The following is a 16,832-nucleotide window of genomic DNA, read 5'->3' as shown; positions in this document are numbered from 1 at the left end:
GTAATTGTTTAAACTTTATACAGAAACAAAAGACTTGAAGGCAGATGGTAATCCTAACTTTTCAGGCTGCATTTTGACCAACTGCATTCCTTCTTTTTTTGCTGTTCATTGATTGCATTATTATGGAAAATGTTGCACAACAAAAATTGCTCCCAGTTGCCAAAACCAGCCCCAAGTCCAGCAGGATTTTGGAGGTCCATGAAAAGGAACCAAATACACACTTCCTTCCTTTGCTTATTTTTGCAACAATAAAACTAACAAAACGCCCAGATACAGCTACAATTCCTATGACCTCATGTAATCGTTCAATGGCAAGCGATCCTGGAATGGAAATTTGTCTATAACAAGGAATATTCGGGCAAACACTGGCACATTTGGAGTCGTAAAATTACGTAAAAACAGATGTTTTGATTAGGCCTATTCGGGGAAAGCAGCTCGGAAATGGTGAATGAGAATGTCTAAGATCTACACAAAGGTGATAGGTTTCAGAGTGTGTCTATTTCAGTTAATTATAACCGATTTATTTTAGATTCTAGTTACAACCGTGTCTATTTATAAGCTAAGATCCCTGATGCGGTAGTTCATTTGCTCCTGCATGGCAGTGACGCGCCCTACCGAGTAACGTGAGCTTCTCGGTATTTTCCTAGTGTCACTGATGACGTCGTGAATTTTACATACTTTGCACTACCCACCCGCATACACACCTACATTCAACTAAGGAGAACTTGGAGAGCGTGACTGTTGCATGTCGTTAGAAGGTAAAAAAAGGCTTTATATACTTTAGTGTGATTTTGTTAGTTTCTTGGCTTTGTGTATAGAAGTTTGTCAGTTTAAATAAATGGACCAGTAAGAAGTCACAAACTTAATTTGCCATTACAACACTTGACAGTGTTTAACAGTTTTGCCGTTAAAATTTTAAGTTGACTGCTGAGTTCTCATTAGTTATACACAAGACTTAACTGGAAGAAAAATGTATTTGTGATGAGAAACAGCCGTGTAGAAATAAGGGAAGTGAAAACGCGTATGATCGAAGTAAAGTTAGCTTGGACCTACCCTTGAGTCTCAACGCAGCCGTAAAGGAAAAATTCTAGGGTCAATACTTCAGATCGAACGGCACGATTCGAATGAGTGGTCTGTTGGTGCCATGAAAGTAAACCGTGACTTTGATTAATTAATAACGCAAAAGTGTCTGGGAAGGGTGGTTACTAAATGTCAATAGGATCCAGAACCACATTCTTAGCTACTCAAAATGTTGTATTGTTAAAAGCAAAAATCCGGGAAGTGACGCAAGTGAAAAAAAATGTTTTGAGTGTTTTCAGTAAAAAGTTTAATGAGCCCCATCTGGTTTTCATGTAAAGCAAATGTCTGCTAACACAAAAACTCTGAATTGAATCCAGAAGATGCTATGCTTTAACTTTACGTTTTGAAATGAGCAACAGTAACGGGTTAGGAAATTGCCGCCTCTAAAAGAAATAATGAAAAACGACACCTTTAGGTTTCAAGGGTAGCTGAACAGAGTCAAACTCGATACTCTCTTTTAGAATAAGAGTATATTGCGCAAGTGCCAGTTTTTCACTTAATTATATACATTTTTAGAAGGAATTAAAAATCGGTATGCATTCATAACGTTATATTGAAATATTTTAACTAGGCATAGCATAAGCTTAGAGCTATTACTATTTAAACCAGTAGTAGTGCTCTGTGGAAGTAAATCCTTCAGTTTCCATTTTTTATTGCAGATTGTTAATGTTTTCAGGTCTGCAAGCAAAGTATAATAATAAATAAAGAATAGCTGAATGATAACATAACCTTTTAATTTTTTTAACTTATATAATTTTTTCAAAGTACAAGGTCATCCAGCACCATCTAACACTTTGTGGAAAAGTAATTGCCCCCAAGGTAAATCACTCCAAATAAATGCATAACAAAAAATCTGCCAATTAGACCCAGATCTGCTTGATAATATCCTCAGTTATTGATGTGCTTACTATCAGAGTCAAGTTGCCAGCACAAAAATTCAGTAAGCACATAATGCTATAATCAAAGGAAGTAAAAAAAAAAAAGTTGATATCTTTATCATGAGCAGGCCTGCATATATGTATATATATGTATGTATATGTATATATGTGTATGTATATATATGTATATATATATATATATATATATATGTATGTATGTGTGTGTGTGTATATGTATGTATATGTATATATGTGTATGTATATATATATATATATATATATATATGTATGTATGTGTGTGTATGTATATATATATATATGTGTGTGTGTATATATATGTACCAGTCCACAAGGTATTTTCCCAAAAGTCTTGGCAATCATTGAGATGTTTCTTAGCAAAATTGAGACGAGCCCTAAAGTTCTTTTTGCTTAACAGTGGTTTGCATCTTGGAAATCTGCCATGCAGTTCGTTTTTGCCCAGTCTCTTTCTTATGGTAGAGTCGTGAACACTGACCTTAATTGAGGCAAGTGAGGCCTGCAGTTCTTTACACGTTGTCCTGGGGTCTTTTGTGACCTCTCGGATGAGTCGTCTCTGCGCTCTTGGGGTAATTTTGGTTGGCCGGCCACTCCTGGGAAGGTTCACCACTGTTCCATGTTTTGCCATTTGTGGATAATGGCTCTCACTGTGGTTCGCTGGAGTCCCAAAGCTTTAGAAATGGCTTTATAACCTTTACCAGACTGATAGATCTCAATTACTTCTGTTCTCATTTGTTCCTGAATTTCTTTGGATCTTGGCATGATGTCTAGCTTTTGAGGTGCTTTTGGTCTACTGCTCTGTGTCAGGCAGCTCCTATTTAAGTGATTTCTTGATTGAAACAGGTGTGGCAGTAATCAGGCCTGGGGGTGGCTACAGAAATTGAACTCAGGTGTGATACACCACAGTTCGGTTATTTTTAACAAGGGGCAATTACTTTTCACACAGGGCCATGTAGGTTTGGATTTTTTCTCCCTAAATAATAAAAACCATCATTTAAAAACTGCATTTTGTGTTTACTTGTGTTATATTTGACTAATGGTTAAATGTGTTTGATGATCAGAAACATTTTGTGTGACAAACATGGAAAAGAATAAGAAATCAGAAAGGGGGCAAATAGTTTTTCACGCAACTGTATGTATGTATGTGTGTGTGTATGTATGTGTGTGTGTATGTATGTTTGTATGTTTGTGTATATATACATATATATATATAGACAGGTATATATATGTATGTGTCTATATGTGTGTGTATAATAAAATATAGTCTATAAGTTATTAAACAGTAAAACATTAACGTTTTAAGAAGTACAGGTACATTGAGTACTACGCGAGTGGTTGCGGGTAAACTACATTTTAAAGACTGTGTAACACAACCGGTAAGTAGTACTAACAGCAGCTAAAATGTATATGGATCATCTCTCGGTAGTAGATCCCTTTTGAAAGGCGCTACACGACGGCTGTTGTATAGAAATTACATTTTCTATGTTAACGTTCAAATTTCTGCCTCTGGTAATGTGCCTTACCGGCATTACCAGCAATTAAAGAAAATTAGTTTTGTGTCCTCTGCAGTGTTAAGAGAGAAAGGCTTTGGTTTGGGATAAAAGGAAAAAAGGTGTAAAGAAATGAAAGTTGCCTTTTTCTTTTATATAGTATAGAGAGATGTGTTTTCTGACGATATGATCGCCTTTTGGGGACAGTCGCGGTGGGTCTTGTGTAGACTGGTGAGACGTCCCTGCCATTAATCGGCTGTGATGGCACTGTCAGTCCTCCACTCCTGTGCGTGTCTTCATAATCCTAGCTGACGACCTCATAATCGTATACATGCAAAAGAAAGTTTGAATTGCCTTAATATTAGTTTGCCGCGGTGTAGAAAAGGGGTCCTGTGTTTGCACTTGTCTGGGCTATAGCTCAGGGGGAGGATGAAAAAAATTAAAATTGCTCACTTTGACTTAAGGCAGAAGCGCAGTCAGCGTCTCAAAGGCCGGCACAGCTATGTGCGCGTGTCGGCTGCTTGACTTTTGCTGGGCAGGAGACCCCAGTTTTTGCAGACACGTTCACGATATCAAAAGTCTCAGCGCTCTTTGGAGGTCATTCATATATATATATATATATATATATATATATATATATATATAGATATATATATAGATATAGATATAGATATATATATATATATATATATATATATATATATATATATATATATATATATATATATAGATAGATATAGATATATATATATAGATATATAGATATAGATATATATAGATATAGATATAGATATATATATATATATATATATATATATATATATATATATATAGATATCAAAATACCAGCTAGGGAGAAGTAGTGTGTTAAAGAAGTAATGAAAAAGAAAAGGAAACATTTTAATAATAACGTAACATTATTCACATTGTCATGAGTGTTACTATCATATATATGCCTGCCTAAATAAATCACCCTCGCTTCGCTCTTACTTTTTTACCGTTCATTTAATCATGGCTAATGGCGGAAAAATTATAAAATGGAAGGAGGATTACACTGAGTATGGCTTTACCAAAACAATTATTGATGGCGAATCGATTATTCATAAAGCTTGAATTGTTGATCTGTTTTTCTGTGTTAACCTCATATTTTTTCAGACTTCTTCTCAAACCAAGGTGGTGCGAGGGTAAAATGAATCGGGATGCGCTGATCAATGTAATCGGTATACCAGGAAATCATGCATTGACAAAAGTTCCCCTTTGCTTGTAATGCAAAGTGTGAGTAAATGCATTATTTTTTAACGCGTTATGGAGCACAGGCATCGAAGCTTCTCAGCTGTGCTTGTGCTAAGAAAAGGAAAGATTTTAAAAATAACTTAACACGATTGTCAATGTAACCTTTTGTAAATAGTGCCTGGAGGACTCAGTGTGGAGAAACTCTAGAGACAGCGTGTGTATTAACTTGTGGATTTTTCTGTGAGTATTTGGTGGCAGTGTGACGAAGTTTGTTCGAAAGACGGCGTTAGCTGCGGAGCTCAGCTCAGAGCGAAATGAGGTAAATGGGAGGGGAGATGATGACGTGACTCCCCATCCGCCTTAACTGTCAATCCCCACAAACACAGTCTCTCGGAATTAGCATAAGCACACCCCTTCACCTGCAATTTTAACTTAGTTACAAAGTGATCACAACTCTCGTTTATATCCTGCGTCCTCTCATTAAACTTGTATCCCGCATTACCCGTGGGCATGAGAAACGCCAGCGGCAGCCTGTCTATGAACTTAATTTAAAGTTTAGGTTTACACCTTGCTTTCTTTCCAAAGTAGCAGCACTCATGAATATGGTAGTATATGTCACTCAATCGCTTCTTATTGTTTCGCTACCTTCTCAATTATATAATGCATGTTTTCTTCAGCGCTTTTTGAAGGTCTTCCTGGTTTTCTACGCACTGCGTTGACAGTCAGTTCACGTAATTACGTGGGAGGCGTGATGATGTCACACAAAACTCCACCCCCCCACGGCTTTCGAGCTCAACTTTATTACAGTAAATGGAGAAAAATACCTTCCAGTTATGACCATTACGCGTAGAATTTCGAAATGAAACCTGCCCAACTTTTGTAAGTAAGCTGTAAGGAATGAGCCTGCCAAATTTCAGCCTACTACCCACACGGGAAAATGGAGAATTAATGATGAGTCACTGAGTGAGTGAGTCAGTCAGTCAGTTAGGGCTTTGCCTTTTATTAGTTTAGATATGTTTATATGTATATATGCACATACACCTACCTATCTATCTATCTATATATATATATATATATATATATATATATATATATATATGTGTGTATATATGTGTATATATATATATATATATATGTATGTATGTATGTATGTACATACAGAGACATACAAATACATATCTCAAAATACCCGCACTTTGTAGCGGAGAAGTAGTGTGTTAAAGAAAGAAAGTAATGAAAAAGAAAAGGAAATATCTTGAAAATAACGTAACATGATTGTCAATGTAATCAATGTAATTGTGTTGTCACTGTTTGTTTGTTTTATATATATATATATATATATATATATATATATCTCCTTTGGGGTGCGAGCAGCTGTTCCTGGGGGTGCCAGAATCCATAGAGGAAGAAAAATGAAAAACATTATTTGTACAATATCTTAATTTATTTATCCATTCCTAAATAATTACATGGGCAGGCCATTTTGCATTAGTGCAATATGCTGCTTGATAAAACAGATGACTCCTGCTCTTACGTGCACTTAGTGCTGCGTGGGTATTATGATCTATTGTATCTGTTCAAGTTCTATTTAAATTTTAAATAATAAGTAATTTTTATTTAGTCGACAGAAATATGTTTGGTAGGAATGCAAGTTAAATTTAGTCAGCATTGCATAAATTTTTCTTCACCATAGAAATCTAAAGAGTAAATTCAACTTACATTACTACCAAAGATATTTCTGTTGACTAAATAGAACCTAATTATATCCAAATTCAAGCTATTGAGCTGTCGCCCGCCTGCTTGGATAAGTCACCCTCGCTTTGCTCTTACTTTTTTACCGTTCATTTAATCATGGCTAGTCGCGAAAAAATTAGAACATGGAAGGAGGATTACACCTGAGTATGGCTTTACCAAAACAATTATTAATGGCGAATAAAGTATCAATTATTCATAAAGCTTCAATTGGTGATCTGTTTTTCTGCGTTAACCTCATATTTTTTTTAGTTGTTCTCAGACCAAGGGGGTGCGAGGGTATAATGAATCGGGAAGCGCTGATATATACTCACCTAAAGGATTATTAGGAACACCTGTTCAATTTCTCATTAATAAAATTATCTAATCAACCAATCACATGGCAGTTGCTTCAATGCATTTAGGGGTGTGGTCCTGGTCAAGACAATCTCCTGAACTCCAAACTGAATGTCAGAATGGGAAAGAAAGGTGATTTAAGCAATTTTGAGCATGGCATGGTTGTTGGTGCCAGACGGGCCGGTCTGAGTTTTTCACAATCTGCTCAGTTACTGGGAATTCACGCACAACCATTTCTAGGGTTTACAAAGAATGGTGTGAAAAGGGAAAAACATCCAGTATGCGGCAGTCCTGTGGGCGAAAATGCCTTGTTGATGCTAGAGGTCAGAGGAGAATGGGCCGACTGATTCAAGCTGATAGAAGAGCAACTTTGACTGAAATAATCATTTGTTACAACCGAGGTATGCAGCAAAGCATTTGTGAAGCCACAGCACGCACAACCTTGAGGCGGATGGGCTACAACAGCAGAAGACCCCACCGGGTACCACTCATCTCCACTGCAAATAGGAAAAAGAGGCTACAATTTGCACGAGCTCACCAAAATTGGACAGTTGAAGAATGGAAAAATGTGGCCCGGTCTGATGAGTCTTGATTTCTGTTGAGACATTCAAATGGTAGAGTCAGAATTTGGCGTAAACAGATTGAGAACATGGATCCATCATGCCTTGTTACCACTGTGCAGGCTGTTGGTGGTGGTGTAATGGTGTGGGGGATGTTTTCTTGGCACACTTTAGGCCCCTTCGGTCAAACACCGTATTAGTATGGTGTTCCTAATAATCCTTTAGGTGAGTGTATGTATGTATATATATATGTATGTATGTATGTATATATATGTATGTATGTGTGTATATATATATGTGTATATATATATATATGTGTGTATATATATATATATATATATATATATATTGTGAACGCTGGCCCCAGCACAGACAGACGGACGACATATTTTTCACCACACACTGTTTATTATCCACTATATACAAGTTATGCACTCACGCAACCCCAGTGCCTTCAGCACCGAATCCCCAAAAGTCCAGGGCCCACAGTCACTGTGCCTTTCCTCTGGCCGCCTCCTGTCCTCTCTCCAGCTCCGTCTGCTTCCTCCCGACTTCCACCAATGACTGGAGGGAGGTGGCCCCTTAAATAAGGCTCCCGGATGAGCCCCAGGTGTTCCGTCCTTAGCCACGCCCCAGCGTGGCGGAAGTGTCGGCTGTCTTCCTGGCAGCTCTCCGGGTGCCACACAATTCTTCCCCCCGGCACCTCCTGGTGTGGCGGAAGTGCCGGCTCCCGGGATAATTAGGCACCGGGCGCCGCCTGGCGGTGGCCACGGGTCCCTACAGGGCTGGGCTTGAAGCCCTGTACCCGAGGCCCCTGCCTAACCAGGACGGACGCCCCACTCTGTCTGGAGGAGGCACTCGCCCTCCTCCGGTCCTCAAGCGTCCGGCGGGCTCCAGCAACCGCGGGATAAACCGGCATCGGGCGCCGGCTGGCGGTGACCACGGGCCCCTACAGGAAGGGCTTCCATGCCCTCAACCCGTGGCCCCAACAGAACCAGGACGGGGCACCCCTCGCGGTCTGGAGGAGGCACAAGCCATCCTCACGTCCTCCTCCTGCCGCCACGCCGGGGGCCACAATATATATATATATATATATATATATATATATATATATATATATATATATATGTGTATATATATATATGTATATATATATATATATATATATATATATATATATATATATATATATATATATATATATATATATATATATATATATATATATATATATATATATATATATATATATATATATGTATATATATGTGTATAATATCTATTATTTGTTGCAGTAAAATACAGTGTACTAAATAATTGTTTTCTTACATTTACAGGTACAGAGTTAATAGTGCAATGGACAGTGCAGGTATGTCTGTTAGTCTCTTTGTGATTTCTATATCTGGCAATTTGTATAAATCGGGTGGGTGGTATGGCCAAAACTTTATACCATGGTATAATTATAATAATCATGGTTAAGGTATATATCATGGTATAATCTATGTGCTTATACTTTTAAGATGGATTTTCACACTTCAAACATCTTTATTTGAATATAATTCAAATTTATTTAAAAAAAAAAGTTTTGTTTTTTTTTTTTCTTCAAAGATAAAAGTGGACATTTCGATTGTAAAAATACTGTTATTTGCTTTACTTGCACCAATTTTGCCTGCATTACTTTGTGGATTTGTCTTTGTACCTCACTCCCAGAAACAGCCCTTTTTTTAGATCCTACATGTGTACCTGGAGGAATTTTTCTAAATGGTGTTCCGGTGCCCTGAAGTATTATTTTTCATCTGATTCTATCAGTGCATGCTCCCCCATCTTTTTCCCATTCACACTTAAACCTGAGATCCTTGACTGTTGTTTAATGCTGTGAATTTCTCATTAAAGCAAATGGAAAATAATGTGTAATTCTGATTTTTTTTTCCTTTTATTACAATGCTTTAAAATCTCTGCTTTAAAGAGTCAATACGCTGTGTTCTACGGTTAGTCTCCATCTTACGTAGCTGCATGTTTGACACATACCACCTAAAACAATGAAGTGGCAATTAAAAATTTTTTGGGACATCTATATTAAAATATAGGTGCATCTAAAAGCAAAAGAAAAAGTAGACAGATTGTGTAGACCCTGACTGGATACCATGACGATCCCGTAAGCCAGGTCAACAGACTTTTTATTCTGCAATCTGTATTTAAACTCATCCACCTTCGCCAACTCTACTCCCTGCATCCTCACCATTCCCCTGACCTCCCTCTCATTTAGACTCCTGTATTCTGTCTTGTTCCTACTGACCTTCATTCCTTTCCTCTCTAGAGCATATCTCCACTTCTCCAGGGTCTCCTCAACCTGCTCCCTTCTCTCGCTACAGATCACAGTGTCTTCAGTTAACTTCATATTCCACTGGAACTCCTGTCTAATCTCGTCTGTCAACCTACCCATCACCATTGCAAATAAAAAAGGGCTCAGAGACGATCTCTGATGTAATCCCACCTTCCACATTGAATGCATCTGTCACTCCTACCACAGACCTCACCACTGTCACATTTCCCTTCTACATACCCTGTACAACTGTTACATACATCTCTGTCACTCTTGACTTCCTCATTCAATTTCAGGACTCCGACCGAGGCACCCTGTCATATGCTTTTTCCAGGTCCACAAGGACAGAATTTAACTCGTTCTGGCCTTCTCTATACTTTTCCATCACCACCCTCGGAACAAACATTGCATTTGTAGTGCTCTTTCCTGGCATGAAAACCATACTGCTGCTCACTAATCATCACCCGTCTTCTTAACCTAGCTTCCACTACTCCTTCCCATTACTTCATGCTGTGGGTCATGAATTTTATCCCCCTCTGCTCTGCACATCCCCCTTATTGTTAAAAATTGGTACCAGTACACTTCTTCTCCACTCCACAGGCATCCTCACACTTTCCAAGATTCCATTAACACTAGAATTACCAGAGCCTACGAGAAAACTCCTAAATCCGGCCCATCTTAAATCCTTTCTCACCTCTCCATCAGCGTCTTTTGTCCTGTAAATGTGTCGATAAACAGCAAGCAGCCTGGTATCCCATCCTCCCGCCCACCGCCACAGTTCAGTTCTCAAAGAAGTTTCTCAGTGTTCAGTGTTTATCTTTGAGTGACGTGCTGGAGCTTTATAGGGTAAAAAAAGTACATCGTCATTTGGAATAAATACATTTCATGTGTGTTCCGTGTCATCAACAATCTATGTAAAAACGCAGTTAACACAAACGATTTTCATGTTTTAGTAATAATTGACAAAATGTACACATGAAATGTATAATGTGTGAAGCCTGAAATACAAATATGAAATAAAATATTTCCGGCGCCGCATCTGAGTGGCAGCCTTTCCAGCAGCTCCGTATATGACTTTATCTTTTTACCTTATTATCTCTATTTTTCTCTATTTCACTGATCACTTCTACCACTTTCTTTTATGTGGAATTGCTCCCTGGACACTTTTTACTATTTGACATGGATTTTTACACTCCGAGAATCGCCTATTCAAGTAGTCAGCTTAAAGCACTGAGAAGAAATGCTTATGCCGGTGTGGTTCCTTATTTACCTGACGAGGTAAGAAGACGATATCGGGCTAGCCGAGCCAGCGCAAAGATAAAAGATAAGATTAAATCAAGACAACTTGAGAGAAAATGGCGTTATAAACCGTCGGTGCCTTCTGTGATCCTGGGAAATGTGAACTCACTACCAAATAAGATCGACAAACTGGCTGTGCTGGTGAAAATGTCAGAACCTACAGAGAATGCAGCTTGCTGTGTTTTAGTGAAACGTGGCTAACGCTTACAATCCCAGATGCTAACGTGGAGCTACCGGGTTTAGCACAGTTAGAGCGGACAGAGACGCAAGTACCTGCGGAAAGAAGAAAGGAGGAGGACTCGCTCTCTATGTCAATACAAAGTGGTGCAACTCAGGACATGTAAACGTTAAAATCTCCACTTGCTGCAGGGACATCGAACTGTTGGCCGTAAGTCTGCGCCCCTATTACTTGCCCAGAGAGTTTGGACACGTAATTGTTGTTATTGTTTACATCCCCTCAAGCGAACGCGAGATGGCGAGTGACATCATCCATTCCGCAGTTGCTAAGTTACAAACGCAGCACCCTGAGGCACTTGTGCTAATCGCTGGAGACTTTAACCATGTAACGCTGGACAAAACATTACCTGCCTTCTCCCAGTATGTGGATTGTAACACTCGGGGAAACAGGACTATCGACCTACTGTATGCAAACGTTAAAGACGCATACAGCGCCACCCCGCTGCCTGCGCTTGGGAAAGCAGATCATAACCTGGTTCTGCTTCAGCCTCAATACAAACCAAGAGTGAGGGCGCTACCTACAACTACACGCTCATTCAGGAAGTGGTCCCCTGAGGCAGAGCAGGCTCTGAGAGACTGCTTTGGAACTACAGACTGGGATATATTGCTTGGGTCACATAGTGAGAACATTGAAGAGGCTGTTGAATGCACAACTGATTACATCAACTTCTGTATGGACATTGTAGTTCCAGTAAGAACAGTATGCTGCTATGCTAACAACAAGCCATGGATTACAAGTGACATCAAGGGCCTTTTGAACCAGAAGAAAAGGGCTTTTAAAGGTGGTGATCAGCATGAGCTCAAGCGTGCAGAAGGAACTCGAGTCCAGCTCAGGGCGGCGAAAGAGCAGTACAGGAGAAAGCTGGAGCAGAAGTTGCAGAACAACAGCATGAAGGAAGTGTGGGATGGGATGAAGATTATCACTGGCTGCAGCTCAAGCGGGTGCCGCCATCGAGACAGGCGTGGAGAGAGCAAACCAAATGAACAACTTCTTTAATAGGTTTGATCACAGTAACCCACTCTCACCTCGAGTACTGCATCCTCCAACCATCCTTCTGCTGATACCAGCATAGGTGAGACATCCCCACCCACAATTACAGCAGCCCATGTGAGCAGAGAGCTGAAAAGACTTTGTGCCAGCAAAGCAGCGGGTCCAGATGGTGTATCGCCACGACTGCTGAAGGCCTGTGCGTTGGAACTGGGGAGTCCTCTACAGCGCATCTTCAACCTGAGCCTGGAACAGGGGAGAGTCCCAAGGCTTTGGAAAACATCTTGTATCACCCTGTCCCAAAGGTATCACGTCCTAGTGAGCTGAATGACTTCCGCCTGTTGCTCTGACGTCACATCTGATGAAGACCATGGAGCGCTGCTGCTTCACCACCTGAGGCCACAGGTCCCCACGCCCTCGACCCTCTGCAGTTCGCATACCAGGAGAAGGTGGGAGCGGAGGATGCCATCATCTATATGCTACACCGATCCCTCTCCCACCTGGACAGAGGCAGTGGTGCTGTAAGAATTATGTTTTGGACTTCTCTAGCGCCTTCAACACCATCCAACCTCTGCTCCTTAGAGACAAGCTGACTGAGATGGGAGTAGACTCACACCTGGTGGCATGGATTGTGGACTATCTTACAGACAGACCTCAATATGTGCGTCTTGGGAACTGCAGGTCTGACATTGTGTTCAGCAATACAGGGGCGCCGCAGGGGACTGTACTTTCTCCGGTCCTGTTCAATCTATATACATCAGACTTCCAATATGACTCGAGTCCTGCCACGTGCAAAAGTTAGCTGATGACACTGCTATTGTGGGCTGCATCAGGTGTGGGCAGGAGGAGGAGTACAGAAAGTTAATCAAAGACTTTGTTAAATGGTGCGACTCAAACCACTTACACCTTAACACCAGCAAGACCAGGGAGCTGGTGGTGGATTTTAGGAGGCCCAGGCCCCTCATGGACCCTGTGATCATCAGAGGTGACTGTGTGCAGAGGGTGCAGACCTATAAATATCTGGGAGTGCAGCTGGATGACAAATTGGACTGGACTGCCAATACTGATGCTCTATGTAAGAAAGGTCAGAGCAGACTATACTTTCTGAGAAGGTTGGCATCCTTCAACATCTGCAGTAAGATGCTGCAGATGTTCTACCAGACGGTTGTGGCGAGTGCCCTCTTCTACGCGTGGTGTGCTGGGGTGGCAGCATAAAGATGAAAGACGCCTTACACCTGGACAAACTTGTTAAGAAGGCAGGCTGTATTGTAGGAGTAAAGTTGGACAGTTTAACATCTGTGGCAGAGCGACGGGCATTAAGCAAACTCCTGTCAATCATGAATAATCCACTGCATCCACTGAACAGTGTCATCTCCAGGCAGAGGAGTAGCTTCAGTGACAGACTTTTGTCACTGTCCTGCTCCACTGACAGACTGAGGAGATCGTTCCTCCCCCACACTATGCAACTTTTCAATTCCACCCAGGGGAGTAAATGCTAACATTAATTTTATTTTTATTTTTTCATTTGTAATTACTATTTAATTTAATATTGTTTCTTTGTATCAGTATACTGCTGCTGGATTATGTGAATTTCCCCTTGGGATTAATAAAGTATCCTTCCATCCATCCATCCATCCATACATACATACAAAAGGTACAAGTATAACAAAACAAGTGCACTTTTTGCTCAAGAATTTAACCGAAGAAAAACGAAAGCAGGTTACGGCAGGCGGTTAATACTGCGTGGTGCAATGCTAAGAACTGCTGCCTTCCAATCAAGAGGTTGTGGTTTTGATATCGGCCGCTTCCCAAATTTACCATTTTGAGTAGTGAACTGCTCTTATTGTTAACATACAATAAAAGCATTCATTGGATTTGTGTCCAGAGTTAGCGGGGGTTTTTTTTTTTTTTTAGTTCTCTCACTCACGTTCAAGCTTCCACAACCACTCTCCAACCTGACACCTTTTTCAGATTAAGACGTGGTATAATGAACAAACTTGTTTTGTTATACCACCTCTTTATTTGAAAGCCGTGTCAGATCTTGTGCGTGAATGAGACTGGGACAGGGAAAACTGGACATTGATGTGAGTGGTGTGCGTGACTGAGAATAGCTTTTATCCATCCAGATCAGAGAATTTCCAGTGCCATTGTCTCAAAACACCACTCACATCTACAGTTATTCCCAGTCTCAAATAAAAACTAACAGTGTCAGATTCCTGGGGGGTAGTATGTATTGTGACCGAGAATAAAAGTGGGGGGAAAAAAAAACGTAATTTTTTATAAGTACTATAAATTTACACCAGCTGTTACAGACGCAAATTAAATGTATGTTTTTTATTGTATTATAATAACAATAAGAGCAGCTCACTACTCAAAACGCGGTAGTTTGGATCAGACTGGGGGACTCTTGATTATAAGTCACCAGTTCTTACCACTGCGCCATGGAAGCTATTGTATCATCCTTGTACCTTTTGTGAAAGTGTTTATTTGATCTTTGGACTTCAGGCTTCACAAATTATGCAGCTTATACAGCTTATATCTACATTTTGTCATTTATTACTAAGATATGAAAAACATTTCTGTTTTAACGATTTGTTTAGATTTTAGATTGTTGTAGAAGCGGAACACACATGAAATGCAAGTGTTACAAATAATGATCTAATATTTCCCTATACAACTCTAAGTACCTGACTCCAGTGCACTTCCTGATTCATTGTTTCCAAATTATACAACTTTCTCTCCATCATTTTCTTCATTCATCAGCCTCTCAAAGTACTCTTTCCATCTGCTTAACAAACCTTCCTCTCTTACGTTTCCAATTTTATCCTTTATCACCCAAACCTGCTGCACATCTTTCTCACCTCAGTCCCTCTGTCTAGCCAATCAGTACAGGCCTTTTCCTCCCTCCTTAGTGTCCAGCCTCTCTTACAACTCATCATATACCTTTTCTTTAGCCTTTGCCACCTCTCTCTTCACCTTGCGCCTTATCTCCTTGTACTCATGTCTACTTTCTGCATCTAACTTTCCCACTTCTTCTTCGACAGCCTCTTCCTCTGTATACTCTCCTGTACTTCCCCATTCCCCCACCAAGTTTCCTTTTCGTCCTTTCTCTGTCCAAATGTCACACCAAGCACCCTTCTTGCTGTCGCCCTTACTACGTCTGCTGTACTTACACTTTCCTTTGTCACCGCTTTGCAGTCTTTATTCTCCTTCAGATTAACTCATCTGTATAGGATATAATCTACTTTTGTGCATCTTTCTCCTCTCTTGTACATCATCCTATGTTCCCTCTTCTTAAAATACATATTCACCACAGCAATGCCCATCCTTTTTGCAAAATCTGCTATCATCTGACCTTCTTCATTCCTCTTCTTGACACCATACCTACCCTTCACCTCCTCATCTCCTCTGTTCTCTTTACCAACATGTCCATTGATATCCGCTCCAGTCATTTCTGTCCCTTGGGTACATTGTCCATCACTTCATCCAACTCACTTCAGAAATCTTCTTTCTCATCCATTGCACACCCAACCTGCGGGGCATGTGCACTAACAACATTCATCATCACATCTCCAATTTCCAGCTTCATAATCATACATAGACATACTGCTCCTTCAGAATAATCCTTAACCCATTTCTCCTCCCATCCACACCATAATAGAACAATTTCAATCCACCTTTGATCCACCTGGCCTTTTCCCCTTTCCATTTAGTCTCTTGCACACACAATATATTAACCTTCCTTCTCTCCATCATATCAGCTAACTCTGTCCCCTTACCAGTCATACTGCCAATGTTCAAAGTTCCTACCCTCATTTCCATTCTCTCTTTACCTTTCTCCTCTCCTCTTTCCTCCAGACATGTCTAAACCCCAAACACATCTCCTTCTACTTCGGCCAATAGTAGCCCAATTTCTGCCAGTACTCTGTTGGCTAACAGTATTGGTGGTGGTCGTTGTTAACCTGGGACTCGACCAATCCATTATAGAAATCTGTATTTTTGTCTGTATGTTGATCTGGCAGATTTTTACACTGGATTCCCTTCCTGACATAACCCTCCTCATTTATCCGGGCTTGGGACCGGCACAAGGAAACACACTGGTTTGTGCATCCCCTGTGGCTGGGTTAATGAATCAGAAATTAAAAAAAATATTCAAAAGTCATCGCTTTTTTGACTCTCTTTAATTCACTGTAATGATTTCACCACAAGAAGTAAAGTTGTTGGCAGTTAGGTATACAGAAGTGCAACTTATTCAAATGGATGGCATACCCTCTCCCCTACCCAAGCTGTGAGCTGTAGAAGAATGAAAGGAGACTTAATTTTAGTATATCACTTAAAGAAAATTAAGTGTTCAAAAGTTAACAACAAGGAACATTTGGGCTGTTGCTCATACTGCAACATCTGTCTTATTTTAAATAAAATGTGACATTTATTTTCCACTGTGTTTTGTTAAATGGGTTAGTAATGTTCAAGTTGAGCGAAATAAAATAGCATGTTGGGGGATCACATGTCCCATTGGTGAGTAAGTTTTGAAAAACTGTTATGACCATTCACTGGCTTATTTGAGAGCTTTACCAGGTATAGGTAATTTGCTAAATGTTAAATAATCTTTTTTTGTAC

General features: G+C 40.1%; 1 protein-coding gene across 2 annotated transcripts in view; it reads left to right on the top strand.

The window, feature by feature from the left end:
* Positions 1-660: 660 nt before the first annotated feature.
* LOC120533651 (phospholipid scramblase 1-like) overlaps positions 661-16,832 on the top strand; it is a 57,918-nt gene continuing 41,746 nt past the window's right edge. For both annotated transcript variants that reach the window (XM_039760562.1, XM_039760558.1), the window contains exons 1-2: positions 661-758; positions 8,703-8,734. In XM_039760562.1, the coding sequence (XP_039616496.1) occupies positions 8,722-8,734 (13 nt within the window). In that variant the 5' untranslated portion in view covers positions 661-758; positions 8,703-8,721. The remainder of the gene's footprint in view (positions 759-8,702; positions 8,735-16,832) is intronic.

The sequence above is a fragment of the Polypterus senegalus genome, chromosome 1 (genome assembly GCF_016835505.1).
Source record: "Polypterus senegalus isolate Bchr_013 chromosome 1, ASM1683550v1, whole genome shotgun sequence".
In the NCBI taxonomy this organism is placed as follows: domain Eukaryota; kingdom Metazoa; phylum Chordata; class Cladistia; order Polypteriformes; family Polypteridae; genus Polypterus; species Polypterus senegalus.
Note: the sequence above shows the minus strand (reverse complement) of the source record. Positions and strands in the feature narration are given on the sequence as shown.